The sequence below is a fragment of the Heterobasidion irregulare genome (assembly GCF_000320585.1).
Source record: "Heterobasidion irregulare TC 32-1 unplaced genomic scaffold scaffold_10, whole genome shotgun sequence".
In the NCBI taxonomy this organism is placed as follows: domain Eukaryota; kingdom Fungi; phylum Basidiomycota; class Agaricomycetes; order Russulales; family Bondarzewiaceae; genus Heterobasidion; species Heterobasidion irregulare.
The window spans coordinates 365,865-378,006 of NW_009258206.1; the positions used below are offsets into that span (position 1 = coordinate 365,865).

The 12,142-nt window shown below is 44.4% G+C and overlaps 5 protein-coding genes across 5 annotated transcripts; 3 read left to right on the top strand and 2 right to left on the bottom strand.

Moving 5' to 3' along the window:
- Window positions 1–482: 482 nt before the first annotated feature.
- HETIRDRAFT_105686 (uncharacterized protein) lies at window positions 483–1,343 on the top strand (the record flags this gene model as incomplete). The annotated part of the gene is made up of 2 exons (XM_009552367.1): window positions 483–825; window positions 991–1,343. 2 exons carry the CDS (start codon window positions 483–485, stop codon window positions 1,341–1,343), a joined length of 696 nt encoding a protein of 231 aa, XP_009550662.1.
- Window positions 1,344–3,012: 1,669 nt separating this feature from the next.
- HETIRDRAFT_454503 (uncharacterized protein) lies at window positions 3,013–3,917 on the bottom strand (the record flags this gene model as incomplete). The annotated part of the gene is made up of 2 exons (XM_009552368.1): window positions 3,013–3,151; window positions 3,421–3,917. 2 exons carry the CDS (start codon window positions 3,915–3,917, stop codon window positions 3,013–3,015), a joined length of 636 nt encoding a protein of 211 aa, XP_009550663.1.
- Window positions 3,918–5,869: 1,952 nt separating this feature from the next.
- HETIRDRAFT_429463 (uncharacterized protein) lies at window positions 5,870–7,279 on the top strand (the record flags this gene model as incomplete). The annotated part of the gene is made up of 6 exons (XM_009552369.1): window positions 5,870–5,956; window positions 6,011–6,184; window positions 6,218–6,364; window positions 6,419–6,670; window positions 6,932–7,054; window positions 7,103–7,279. The coding sequence occupies 6 exons, from the start codon at window positions 5,870–5,872 to the stop codon at window positions 7,277–7,279; spliced, it is 960 nt and encodes a 319-aa protein (XP_009550664.1).
- Window positions 7,280–10,768: 3,489 nt separating this feature from the next.
- HETIRDRAFT_105684 (uncharacterized protein) lies at window positions 10,769–11,484 on the bottom strand (the record flags this gene model as incomplete). The annotated part of the gene is made up of 2 exons (XM_009552370.1): window positions 10,769–11,137; window positions 11,221–11,484. 2 exons carry the CDS (start codon window positions 11,482–11,484, stop codon window positions 10,769–10,771), a joined length of 633 nt encoding a protein of 210 aa, XP_009550665.1.
- Window positions 11,485–11,586: 102 nt separating this feature from the next.
- On the top strand, window positions 11,587–12,002 carry HETIRDRAFT_454505 (uncharacterized protein; the record flags this gene model as incomplete). Its single annotated transcript, XM_009552371.1, has 2 exons — window positions 11,587–11,860; window positions 11,926–12,002. The coding sequence occupies 2 exons, from the start codon at window positions 11,587–11,589 to the stop codon at window positions 12,000–12,002; spliced, it is 351 nt and encodes a 116-aa protein (XP_009550666.1).
- Window positions 12,003–12,142: the final 140 nt, after the last annotated feature.

A 12,142-nucleotide genomic window follows, 5' to 3' on the forward strand; every position in this document is an offset into this window, starting at 1 on the left:
GGACAAATTTGGTCCCGATCTTCCACGACTACATCACCCACATCCTCTAGCTAGAAATCCCAGACACCACCATTCCTTTCATTGACAATGTTCCAATTTGGGGCCTGCCAACCCAATACAAACTTCCGAACGGCGGCTTTGAGACGCATCCCAACAACCCTGGCATATGATGGTTTGTGTGGGAACACTTTCAAGGCCTCAATCGAGTGGTTCAGTGGATGAAATATAGCGGAGGGACCTTTTTGGGACAGAAGGTGACACTCTGTGCAGCCGAAATCACGGTGGTTGGCCATTGGTGCACATACAAAGGACAATTACCCGATGAGTCTAGGGTAGAGTCAATTATGAAGTGGGGACCTTGCAGGGATCTCTCTGACGTTTGGGCATTTCTGGGGATGATCGGTGTCGTTTGGATCTTCATTCAGAATTTTGCACACAGAGCACATGCACTGACAATGTTAACATGCAAAGATTTTCCATTCATGTTTGGCCCAGACCAGATAGCGGCCCAGGACGACCTCTGGTCAGCGCTTCTTGAATTGCCAGCCCTTCGGCCAATTGACTATGGGTCGGCAGCCAATGTCATCCTCACCATCAATACCTCACAAATTGCGGTTGGCTTCCACCTCTGTCAATGCGCACTCAATAATCCGCGGGTTCGGTACTATGCCCAATTTGGCTCTATTACCCTTAACGACCATGAATCGCAATTCTCCCAACCCAAGCTCAAACTTTACGGCCTCTTCCGTGCCCTCCAATCACTCAAAATGTATCTCATTGGCGTTCAGAACCTGATACTCGAAGTAGATGCACATTATATCAAGGGTATGCTCACTAGCCCGGATCTCGAACCTAGCACTAGCATCAATTGATGGATCATCTCCATCCTCACCTTCTATTTCACACTTGTCCACATCCCCGGCACCTCTCACGGCTCTGATGGACTGTCCCGATGACCACCACAACCTGCCAACCAACCCGAATCTGAAGACGACTTTGATGACTGGATCGACAATCTCTACGGCTTCCTCCATCAGATCAACAACACATTCCCCACCTCCAACTCAACCTCGACAACCACCATCTTTACCTCCTCACTCATAGGCGACCTCCCAACTGAGGCTGACTCCGACGATGAAGGCCCGACCGTCGACTATTCAGATATCCCAAGTTCGCAGAAAGCTTTGGAAGCCGAGGAACGCCTATGGTTGGTCCGTGACTGGCACCAAACATTGGTTCGGCCCCCTTCTCTCTCCAACTCCGAATATGCCACCTTCCTACAATATTGCACTGAGTTCTTTATCGCAGCCAACAAGCTATGGAGAAAAGACTCGCACGGTTGACACAAGATTGTTGCAGCCCCCTCTACATCTGGAAAACCACCCCTTTGTATTAAGCTCTAATTAATTCTATTTATGCATAATGAAGAATGATTAGGATTAGACATTTTTAACTTACCCCCCCTCTAAACCTGTTCTAATTAGACATAATTTTCCTAAATTAGGAATTATTAGGATTGATTATAACTTGAAATTTCGGAAAAATAATGATAAATCAAGCATCACAGTTCTCATAGCCTTCTTATAGAGTCATGTCTATTAGAGCACTAGTTCAATACCTAAACACAGAATATACCTTATAACAAACTTGTCTTCTGCCAGAGTTAAACCAACAACCTCATGTATGCAAGCACCCAGGACAGATGCTCTAAGCCACTAAGCCACAAGGTCTAAGATATAAACTTGGTAATCTAAATAAGTAGACATAATATAGGCAACCTCAACATCTCTGATTTTATTTAACATTTATCTTTCCTCTCTCTTATAAATAAATAGGTCAATAAATACTTAAAAAGTCAGGTCTTTCAGGATTTATTTTAAACACCAGCTAAGAAGATAATAAACCAATGGAAAATCGATAATACACTTTATATAGGATAAAAATAAATTATGGCACTTATACAATTTGGACTGAGAATGTGTAAAACTATGATTGAGTGTAATATTCAATGGGACTTTACTAATATAGACAATGCTACCTGAATTTGCAAATTTGATCAAAAACATAATTATGAATAATCAAGATCCAATAAGGGAGAGGGGCTTTCCAAATAGCCGCTAGTGAGATAGAGGATGGGGACAAGAGTATATGTATGGCATGCCTATATATAAATAAGCACAAGATTGTTGGAGGTGATCTTAATATGCTTAATGCATATATTTCCTATATGGCAGGCAAATATATCATTCTGGCACCACATACCAATATGACTGTCTTTTCCACAGCCTAATAGCTAGAGGAAAACACCAAGTTTGAGCATCTTCTGTATAACAAGGCAATAAACAATATAAATAGTGCTAAAAATTATAGTATCAATAGTGATGATGATTGTGTGCTGCACAAGACAGTATTAGCCACTATACTAATAGACAAGGTCTATAAGGCTGCATATAGCATATCCCTAAGTCCAACCCACATGTTGTGTCCTATAATGACCAGTAGCAGGCATTGGCTAACAATGACAACTTTAATGATCCTGTGTGCAAGGACAAGGTACCTAGGTTTTTATAGCCTTTTGTGGCAGCTGCCAAGCTGCCAACAAAGTGGCTGGGGGCATTAATGCACATTTCTCTCTTTCTGTATCCCTTATAAAAGCAGCTGGAAAGTCAGCAAAAGAGCTACAAGATAATGGTATAGGCATATATGAAGGAGAGTAATATGCTGAAATAGTATAGAATGTGCCACATCTTTACCTTCTCACTGATAGAGCAGCAGTACTTACTATTTCCTACTAATAATTAAAGACTTCTTAGTATAGAATTAGTGCTAATATCATGAAATTAGAAACCAATCCAATGCTCATAGTATCTTGCTCCCAATTAGGAAATTAGACACTTTTAGATACTATTAACACTTTTAGATACTTTTAGACACTATTAGATATAATCTGGAGCTAATATAAGAGGGTGTTTTTCCAGATGTCACCAAAGCTGCATCGTCGTCTTCCACCGATCAGACTGAGCTGGTGTTGGTATCTTCATCGGCACTATCGTTTTTGGTGTCGTTGTTGCTCAATTGGGAATCTTCCATGGCCCAGAGGCGTTCCTGCGAGATGTTGAGGAGGGCTTCAAGGTTGGTGAGCTTCAGCAACCTGTGAGCAAAATAAGGAATAATATGGAATGCTGCAACTGGCCAATCAAAGACTGATCCGTTGAGTTCGGCCAGAATATACACCCCTCCCTGATTCCTAGAAATTACTAGCAAAGGTCCTAAATACCGTGGACGCATTTTCCGATTGAGCGCCTTTTCTATGGCTGTGTTGTGCATTAGGACAAGCGAGCCTCAGTGGAAATTGAAGCCGCAAAGGGTGGCCAAATGCTGTTGTTCGAATCGGATGGCAGCCTGGACATGGGCGCCAACAACTGAGCTGCAAAGGTGGGCAAGGTCTGATCGGTGTTTTGCAAGGCTATGGCCCATTGGGCGATGAAGTCAGTGGTGCTGAGGGTTGTGGTCAGCGGCGGCAGGAGGTAGGTGGCTTTGGCGATGTTGAGGGGGAGAAGGGGATGGGTTCTGGTCACTGCAAAGTATGGCAAGCAACCCATTCGGTGCTGAACAGTAATGTGATCAGCCCAAAATACGAAATGAGCTGCATGATTCCACTTGGCCTGATCTCCATCAACGGCTTTGAACAGAGCCTGCCGAACATTGAAGTAAGGTCGTTCGGCAATGCCGTTGGCACGAGAATTGTAGCCCGAAATCCGGATGTGCCAAACATGGTACTTTTTTGCTAACTGGTTGAGTGCCTTGACAAATGCTGGTCCATTGTTGGAGACGATCTCTACCAATGTTCCCCATCGGCACAGGATATCCTCAAAGATCCAGTCGGCAAGGGCTGAGCTTGTTTTGCGTTGCAGCATTCAGAATTTGGGGTAGTGCAATATCAAACAGCAACCTTGAATGAGATACTTGAAACCACCAGCGGTCGGCATGTGCATGGTGTCCATACACATCTTCGTGAAGAGTGGTGCTGGAGTGGCGACGGTTAGGGGAATGAGGACATTGCGAGTCTGGCAAATCTGGCAAAGGTGACAGGTCCAAACAAACTAGGAAATATCTTGCCTTATGTGTGGCCACTAGAAGCATTCGGCAACCAAGGCAGTCGTGGCGTAGAATCCCTTGTGAGCAACGTCATCGTGGGCGGTAGTGAGAATTGTGATCCGACTATATCTGGAAAAACACCCTCTTATATTAGCTCCAGATTATATCTAATAGTGTCTAAAAGTATCTAAAAGTGTTAATAGTATCTAAAAGTGTCTAATTTCCTAATTGGGAGCAAGATACTATGAGCATTGGATTGGTTTCTAATTTCATGATATTAGCACTAATTCTATACTAAGAAGTCTTTAATTATTAGTAGGAAATAGTAAGTACTGCTGCTCTATCAGTGAGAAGGTAAAGATGTGGCACATTCTATACTATTTCAGCATATTACTCTCCTTCATATATGCCTATACCATTATCTTGTAGCTCTTTTGCTGACTTTCCAGCTGCTTTTATAAGGGATACAGAAAGAGAGAAATGTGCATTAATGCCCCCAGCCACTTTGTTGGCAGCTTGGCAGCTGCCACAAAAGGCTATAAAAACCTAGGTACCTTGTCCTTGCACACAGGATCATTAAAGTTGTCATTGTTAGCCAATGCCTGCTACTGGTCATTATAGGACACAACATGTGGGTTGGACTTAGGGATATGCTATATGCAGCCTTATAGACCTTGTCTATTAGTATAGTGGCTAATACTGTCTTGTGCAGCACACAATCATCATCACTATTGATACTATAATTTTTAGCACTATTTATATTGTTTATTGCCTTGTTATACAGAAGATGCTCAAACTTGGTGTTTTCCTCTAGCTATTAGGCTGTGGAAAAGACAGTCATATTGGTATGTGGTGCCAGAATGATATATTTGCCTGCCATATAGGAAATATATGCATTAAGCATATTAAGATCACCTCCAACAATCTTGTGCTTATTTATATATAGGCATGCCATACATATACTCTTGTCCCCATCCTCTATCTCACTAGCGGCTATTTGGAAAGCCCCTCTCCCTTATTGGATCTTGATTATTCATAATTATGTTTTTGATCAAATTTGCAAATTCAGGTAGCATTGTCTATATTAGTAAAGTCCCATTGAATATTACACTCAATCATAGTTTTACACATTCTCAGTCCAAATTGTATAAGTGCCATAATTTATTTTTATCCTATATAAAGTGTATTATCGATTTTCCATTGGTTTATTATCTTCTTAGCTGGTGTTTAAAATAAATCCTGAAAGACCTGACTTTTTAAGTATTTATTGACCTATTTATTTATAAGAGAGAGGAAAGATAAATGTTAAATAAAATCAGAGATGTTGAGGTTGCCTATATTATGTCTACTTATTTAGATTACCAAGTTTATATCTTAGACCTTGTGGCTTAGTGGCTTAGAGCATCTGTCCTGGGTGCTTGCATACATGAGGTTGTTGGTTTAACTCTGGCAGAAGACAAGTTTGTTATAAGGTATATTCTGTGTTTAGGTATTGAACTAGTGCTCTAATAGACATGACTCTATAAGAAGGCTATGAGAACTGTGATGCTTGATTTATCATTATTTTTCCGAAATTTCAAGTTATAATCAATCCTAATAATTCCTAATTTAGGAAAATTATGTCTAATTAGAACAGGTTTAGAGGGGGGGTAAGTTAAAAATGTCTAATCCTAATCATTCTTCATTATGCATAAATAGAATTAATTAGAGCTTAATACAAAGGGGTGGTTTTCCAGATGAGAGCAACAGCAAGCCTTCATCTGTCTCATCTATGACTGACTTGTCTCATTCAGATGATAAAGACATCCAGGCAATCCCGGTGCCTGGCAAAAATGCAACCCTTGAAGACTATCAAGAAGTAATTCTACAGGATCATGATCATTGTGTGTCCAACATTGAACTCTGTATCTAGGCACTCAAAATTGCTCAGCTTCAAGTCGTCGGAAAGCATCAGACTGCACTGCAAAAAATCTGCACTCTTGTTGGCACCTTGCAAAGCAATCAACAGTCTCACCGCAAAGGACCGAAGACAGTCAAAAAGCACGACGAAGAAATCTCAATGCTTGGCCATAAATGTAGTGTCATGGTGGAGCCCTTTGTTGACCTCTCGGCATTCTAGGTTCCTCATCCTGTCATAGAGGCAAATAGTCCCAATCGATATCTTTCGGAAATGAGCACCAAGCAAGGGGTTGTCGCAGATCTGCATGATCTTGTTCCTCCAAAACTGCACAAAATGATGCAGAAATACTCGCCTTTTGCCCAAAAAGTGAGTACACAATTTTTCATGTACAATTGTCTTCTAACATCGAGGCCGATGTAGTTCAGAGCTGCTCTAAGTGGTTCATGCTCCTCAATCATCCATCATTTGCGTGGCTCTATAACAAAAATTTTCCCTTCATCTAAGGCGGACTATTTTCAAATTGATTTCAAGGGATACGAAGACCTTCCTGAATTCCAAGCATATCTCAAGTTTGATGCAACAAAAAGCAGTTATCCAACATTTGCCCCTATATTGTATCCAAATCTGAAAAAGAATGACAAGAAGCTGTTTCAGAGTATGATTCTCGTCCATGTAAGTCTCAATTTTTACTGTTAGATGGTCTCCGCAAACTCATCTGCATGTCTTAGATCTTATGACTCACTCTTTTCGGCCCAGGATCAGTAACGGCTGCAGGCAATCTGGCCCCAGTTTCTAAGGGCAGTGCACCAACAGTTTCTCAGCTGTGGGGAGTTATGCATGTGTCCTCCGGGGCCATTGCATTTGCAGTGATCACGGTAAAGTTGTATGATGTGGAAACTCAGAAATGGTAGACTGACATTCTTGATTCTTTAGGCAAGATTCATTGTGTCCCCTAATATCAGATTTGAGCAGCAAGGTGCTCACTCGAGGATCAATTACCAGAAGGATTTCAACAGATACAAAGAGATTCTAATCAAAGGTGCTCAGCGTCCCAATGTCAAGGCTATCTTTTCCTTTTTCAATGACTGACTCTTCTCAACCAAGCTTCCATCCAACTTGATGCACAATGATAACAATGAGGAGAGAGATGAGTTTGATGCTTCAGCAATTTTAGCAGGCATGGATGCCAAGGATGTTGATAACGATGATGACAACATGGGTGTAGAAATCTCAGACACGACTAATATTCTCAGCTCTCTTGGTCTTGACAATTCCACATGAGCACCTGTCTTTACCACTGTTTCTATGACTCCTCCAGCTGTGTCAAACACTGCTTTTATTAATGCAGCAATGGCGATAGTAGCATCCCTGCCCATTTCAACTTTTTCAACAACTTCAAATGTCATCTCTGCGGCGGCCACACCTGCTACAAGCACTCAAGCTCCAATGATTAGTGAGAGAAGGAAGAAGGTGATTACTGCTGTAGAACCTGTTGAGGCTCTGAAAGTAAGGAATACTCGCTCTCAGCATCAGCGCTTGAAGGCTTGATGTGCTCAGACAAATTCTACATACCATCTTGATCACTGTCTTGTCATGTTATTTTGTTCAGCTTTTGATTGTTGTGACTTGCTTTCTTGATTTCTTGATTTCTGTCATAGCTCGGTCTCATGGTTCTGTTTCTGTCATCAACACTTCTTGCTATATGTTACAACCCCCACAGACTCTCAAACTTGTTGTTGCATTTGTGCTGTTCAATAGATTAATGGGTGATTCCAAATATGACAGGCTTTCAAACACCTGGTAGAAATATCCTGAGGAGCTTGCCAAATCTCAGCAATTGTACAGAGTATTCTCTATCTCGAAATCCTCTGTCATAGCATATCTTATACCGTCTATTGCTTGGAGTTGGCTAGTGGTGACTGGAGCCCCTAAGCCTTGATCAGCAGATCCAGTGCTTTTTTCAGAGCCCTGAAAATATTAGGGCTTTCATCCAATACTCTTGGACTCAAATACTTAAGGAGAACATCCCTATCCTACGGTTATTAGTGCTGTCATATGCTGTATAGGTAGAGCCGAGTTGCTATACTATGTATGGCTCTCTGGTAGAGTGGTAATTATGTTTATGTATAGTTAGACTAGAGTACTGCAAGTGATGCTGGTTCGAATCCTGGTATAAACATTACTATAGTAGTAGTGTAATAGTAAAACATGGACCCTAAGTGATTATAATAGTTAAGCAGTAAATGACAATTAAAATACAAGATAAGATAAATACAAGAGAGAATAGGTGATTGAGATAAGATAGATACAACAGACAATAGCTAAACAATCTGAAGAGATGCACCACTGTATGCAGGGATGGTTTGATTTTATAATAAATGATATTTTCTTTGCAACCATTATAGCATCGTTATAATGGCACGTGCAAGGCACATTGCAATGGTGACAACTTGGATTGCAGCTGTCATTGTAAGGTTCATGGTCATCATTATAATTGATGTTACAATGACAGGGCTAGTTCTGATAGGGTATATTGTAATGGTATGAGGTGGCATCGAAACTTTGTTATAAGGATGTCTGTCTTTTTCTATAAGGCCTTCTGAGGTAGCGAGTCCATTAAGTCCTTATAAGGCCTTATCATGCTTTACAATCAAGGTTCAGTTTTCCAACAAAAGGTTCAGGCATAGACAATGGATGAGGACAATCAAGCTTACAACGAGTATGGGGATGGAAGAGGACATATCGAACTAGCATCAACTCATGTGGGTCATGCCATACTAGAGGGTATGGATGTCGTACAAAACATCGAACCTTGTGTTTCACAGCTGAGAATGAAAAGGGAAATATGTAATGGATAGAGGCTTTCCAAGTGAAGGTGAAAGAATGTACTTGCCCTAAAATAGTAGTAGGAATCATGACAAAAATCAAAAATAGAAATCTTGGATATCTTGTAACCCAACTGAGATGAGAAATGCGGAGGATTGTGACGAGGATATACAAGTTTCCACAGGATTTAGAGCAATCTTAGATTAGTGAACCTATTATTCGTAGCCCATGGAAACAATCAAACCGTGGCATCTCAATGCTGAACTGAGCGGAACTGGGAGCAATTTAAACCATACCGTTGCACCATCCATACAGAATTTTGGAGCAGAGTCCCAAATAAGCCGTTCAGAGCTCAAATTTTGTACTGGAAAAGAGGGCATAACTCCCTTCCAGTTTTTGAATTTGGAAGGGAAGTCTGAAGTAACCACACAAAGGCCTGGCCCATGCAAATATGGCAAATAGGTCCTTGAAAGAATCTGGACTCTCGTTCCCTTTGAAAGGTCACCCGGTGTAGCCGCACAGATGAAGACAGATGAGGCAGAGGAATGTCGAACTCTTGTGAGGTTCTCATTCTGGAATGATGGAAGTTGTGAACATATCTCAATCTGGCCTTGTTTACGCATATCTGCACTGGTAAGTATCAACACGGTGGGTGCTCCTCTGCTGGACTGTATCTGCACTGCGTGCACCGCAGAGTTTTTCCCGGGATAAACCGTGGACAAACCCTGGATATAGATAAAGTTTTGTCCCAGTTTATCCACTAAAACAGAAACTTTATCTATAATCAGGGTTTTACTCACAGTTTATCCTGGGAAAACCCCTGCGATGCATGCAGTGCCGATTGACCGCTCTAAGTACTATCAGTAAGCACCCCAAAAGAACCGAGCAAGTCGATCGCTTCCCAACTTGATACACGTTCCATCTGAAAACGGGCTCCTCGCTGAATGTGACTGGCGGCAGATCTGACACCTACACTTTGGGATGCAGCGCAGCCATTATCTACTTCCATTGTTCATCTATCTTCTACAACTGATTCTTGCATCAACATCATTCTTGACCTTAGGGCCTCAAGCTCAAGTGCTCAAGGCCTCATGGCCGATTAATCAGACCCGTGATTCGCCCTTGTTCTGATGATCCATGCTTGATGATCAACTGGATGCAGGTAGGTGCTGGTAATACATACTCTGTACAGGGAACCGGAAAGACAGAGAAATGCTAGCGTCCGGCTGAAGCGCTTGAGTGGTCTTCCAAGGTGTACATATCTCCCTCGACAGCTACAGCCCTATCACTATCGTCACCATCGCTGCTACTCAAGCGCCGTGTTATGCATAAGCAGGAAGCATCGAACAATAATTCCATGCTCAGGGCACTTAGGACCGTATCAAGGTGCAAACGCCGGGTATGAGAGCCTGACAATAGATGACATGTAAAAGAGATCAATGGAGAGGATTCTCAAATGGCAGTACAGTCTACATCAGGAAATCGGCCAATGTCTGATCCAGGTCTGAGAGCTTCTGATTGTTCTGAACTCAGATGGCTCAGACCAATCAGAGGTCAGAACAAGACTCTGCCGTCAGGAGGTTACCTTTCTGCATCTGTCTTAGTTCAGACCAGTCAGAGCTCATCCAGAACAATAGTCAGAGATTTGGTCATTAGCTCAGACCCCGTCTGCAGCCTCACACAGGTATTTCATACAACATTATTACCATCAAAATATTATCATTCTACTGTATGCAAAATACTACGAACAAAGGACAGCCCGGCATCTAAAATGAGCACACCGGATTGTGAGTGGCACATAGTCCTCCATCTTGGACTCTGTTTGAGGCTTGACAGTCTGCGCACGGCAACGAGAGGGTCAATAAAAGGGTACGGGTGTGGGCAGGGGGGGAAGCGGCAGCAAGAGAACATGAGCCCGCACTCGTCTTGTGCAAGCGTGGGTGGCTAGCATTGGCAGCAGCAGCGAGAGAGCACGAGCGCAGGCAAGGTGGGCGGCAGCAGCAAGAGAACACGAGCCCGTACTCGTCTTGTGCAAGCATGGGCGGCTAGGATTGGCAGCGGCAGCGAGAGGGTACGAGCGCAAGCGAGGTGGGCAGCGGCAGCAAGAGGATATGAGCGCAGGTAAGGTGGGCGGCGACAGCAAAAGAATACGAGCACGCACTCGTCCTGTGCGAGCGCGGGCGGTGAGGATCGGCGGCGGCAGCGAGAGAGCATGAGCACAGGCAAGGTGGGCGGCGGCAGCAAGAGGATACAGGCCCACACTTGCGGGCGCAGGTGGGTGGCGGTATTAAAAGAAGACAAGCCTGCACTCATCTTGTGCAAGCGCAGGTGGGATTAGCGTCAGCAGCGAGAGGGTACGAGTGCGGACAGGGTGGGCGACAGCAGCGAGAGGATACGAGCGCAGGCAAGGTGGGCGGCGGCATTGAAAGAGGCCACACCTGCACTCGTCTTGGCGAGCGCAGGCGGAGATCAGCAGCGGCAGCGAGAGGATACGAGTGCGGGAAGGGGTGGGCGGCGGCAGCGAGAGGATACAAGCTCACACTTGTCTTGTGTGAGCGTGGGTGCAGGGCATCGAGAGCTCTCATCTTGTGCGAGCGCGAGCGGGGGATCGGCAGCGGTAGCGAGAGGGTATGGGCGCGGTCGCAGGTGGGTGGCGGCATTGAGAGAAAATGAGACAAAATGAGTGCGGGCGGGGGGAGTGGGCGGTGGTGAGAGCAAGAGGCAGAGCGCAGCGTGCGCAACAACAACGCATTGACGTGGCGATGGCACGTGCCGCTACCACATCTTTGCTGCCCTGCTTGCTCTCCCCGCCGCCGTCCACCACCGCCTCTGCTCGCGCTCGTCTTATCTCGCCGCCGATGCCGTCCAGCGCCACCCCCTTTGCCCGTGCTTGTCTTTTACGACGAGCATGTGCATGCCTCCTCTTGTCTCGCCACCGCCGCCGTCCAACACCGCCTCTGTCTGTACTCGTTCAAGACAAGCACATGCCTGTCCTTCTCCCACCATCTCCGCCCGCGCTCATCTTGTATGACGAGTGTGGGCACACCTCATCTTGTCTTGCTGCCATCACCGCCTAACATCTCTGCCTGTTCTCGTGCAAGACAAGCACGGCCTCGCCTCGTTTGGTCTTGCCGCCGCCGCCCACCACCACCACCTCTGCCCACGCTCGTCCTGTTAGACGAGTGCATGCCTCCTCTTATACGATGAGCGCACGCCTCCCTTTGTACGACGAGCGCATGCCTCCTCTTGTCTCACCGCCGCTGCCGCCTACCATCTCTGCCCGCGTTCGTACGAGACGAGCGCGGCCTTATCTCGTCT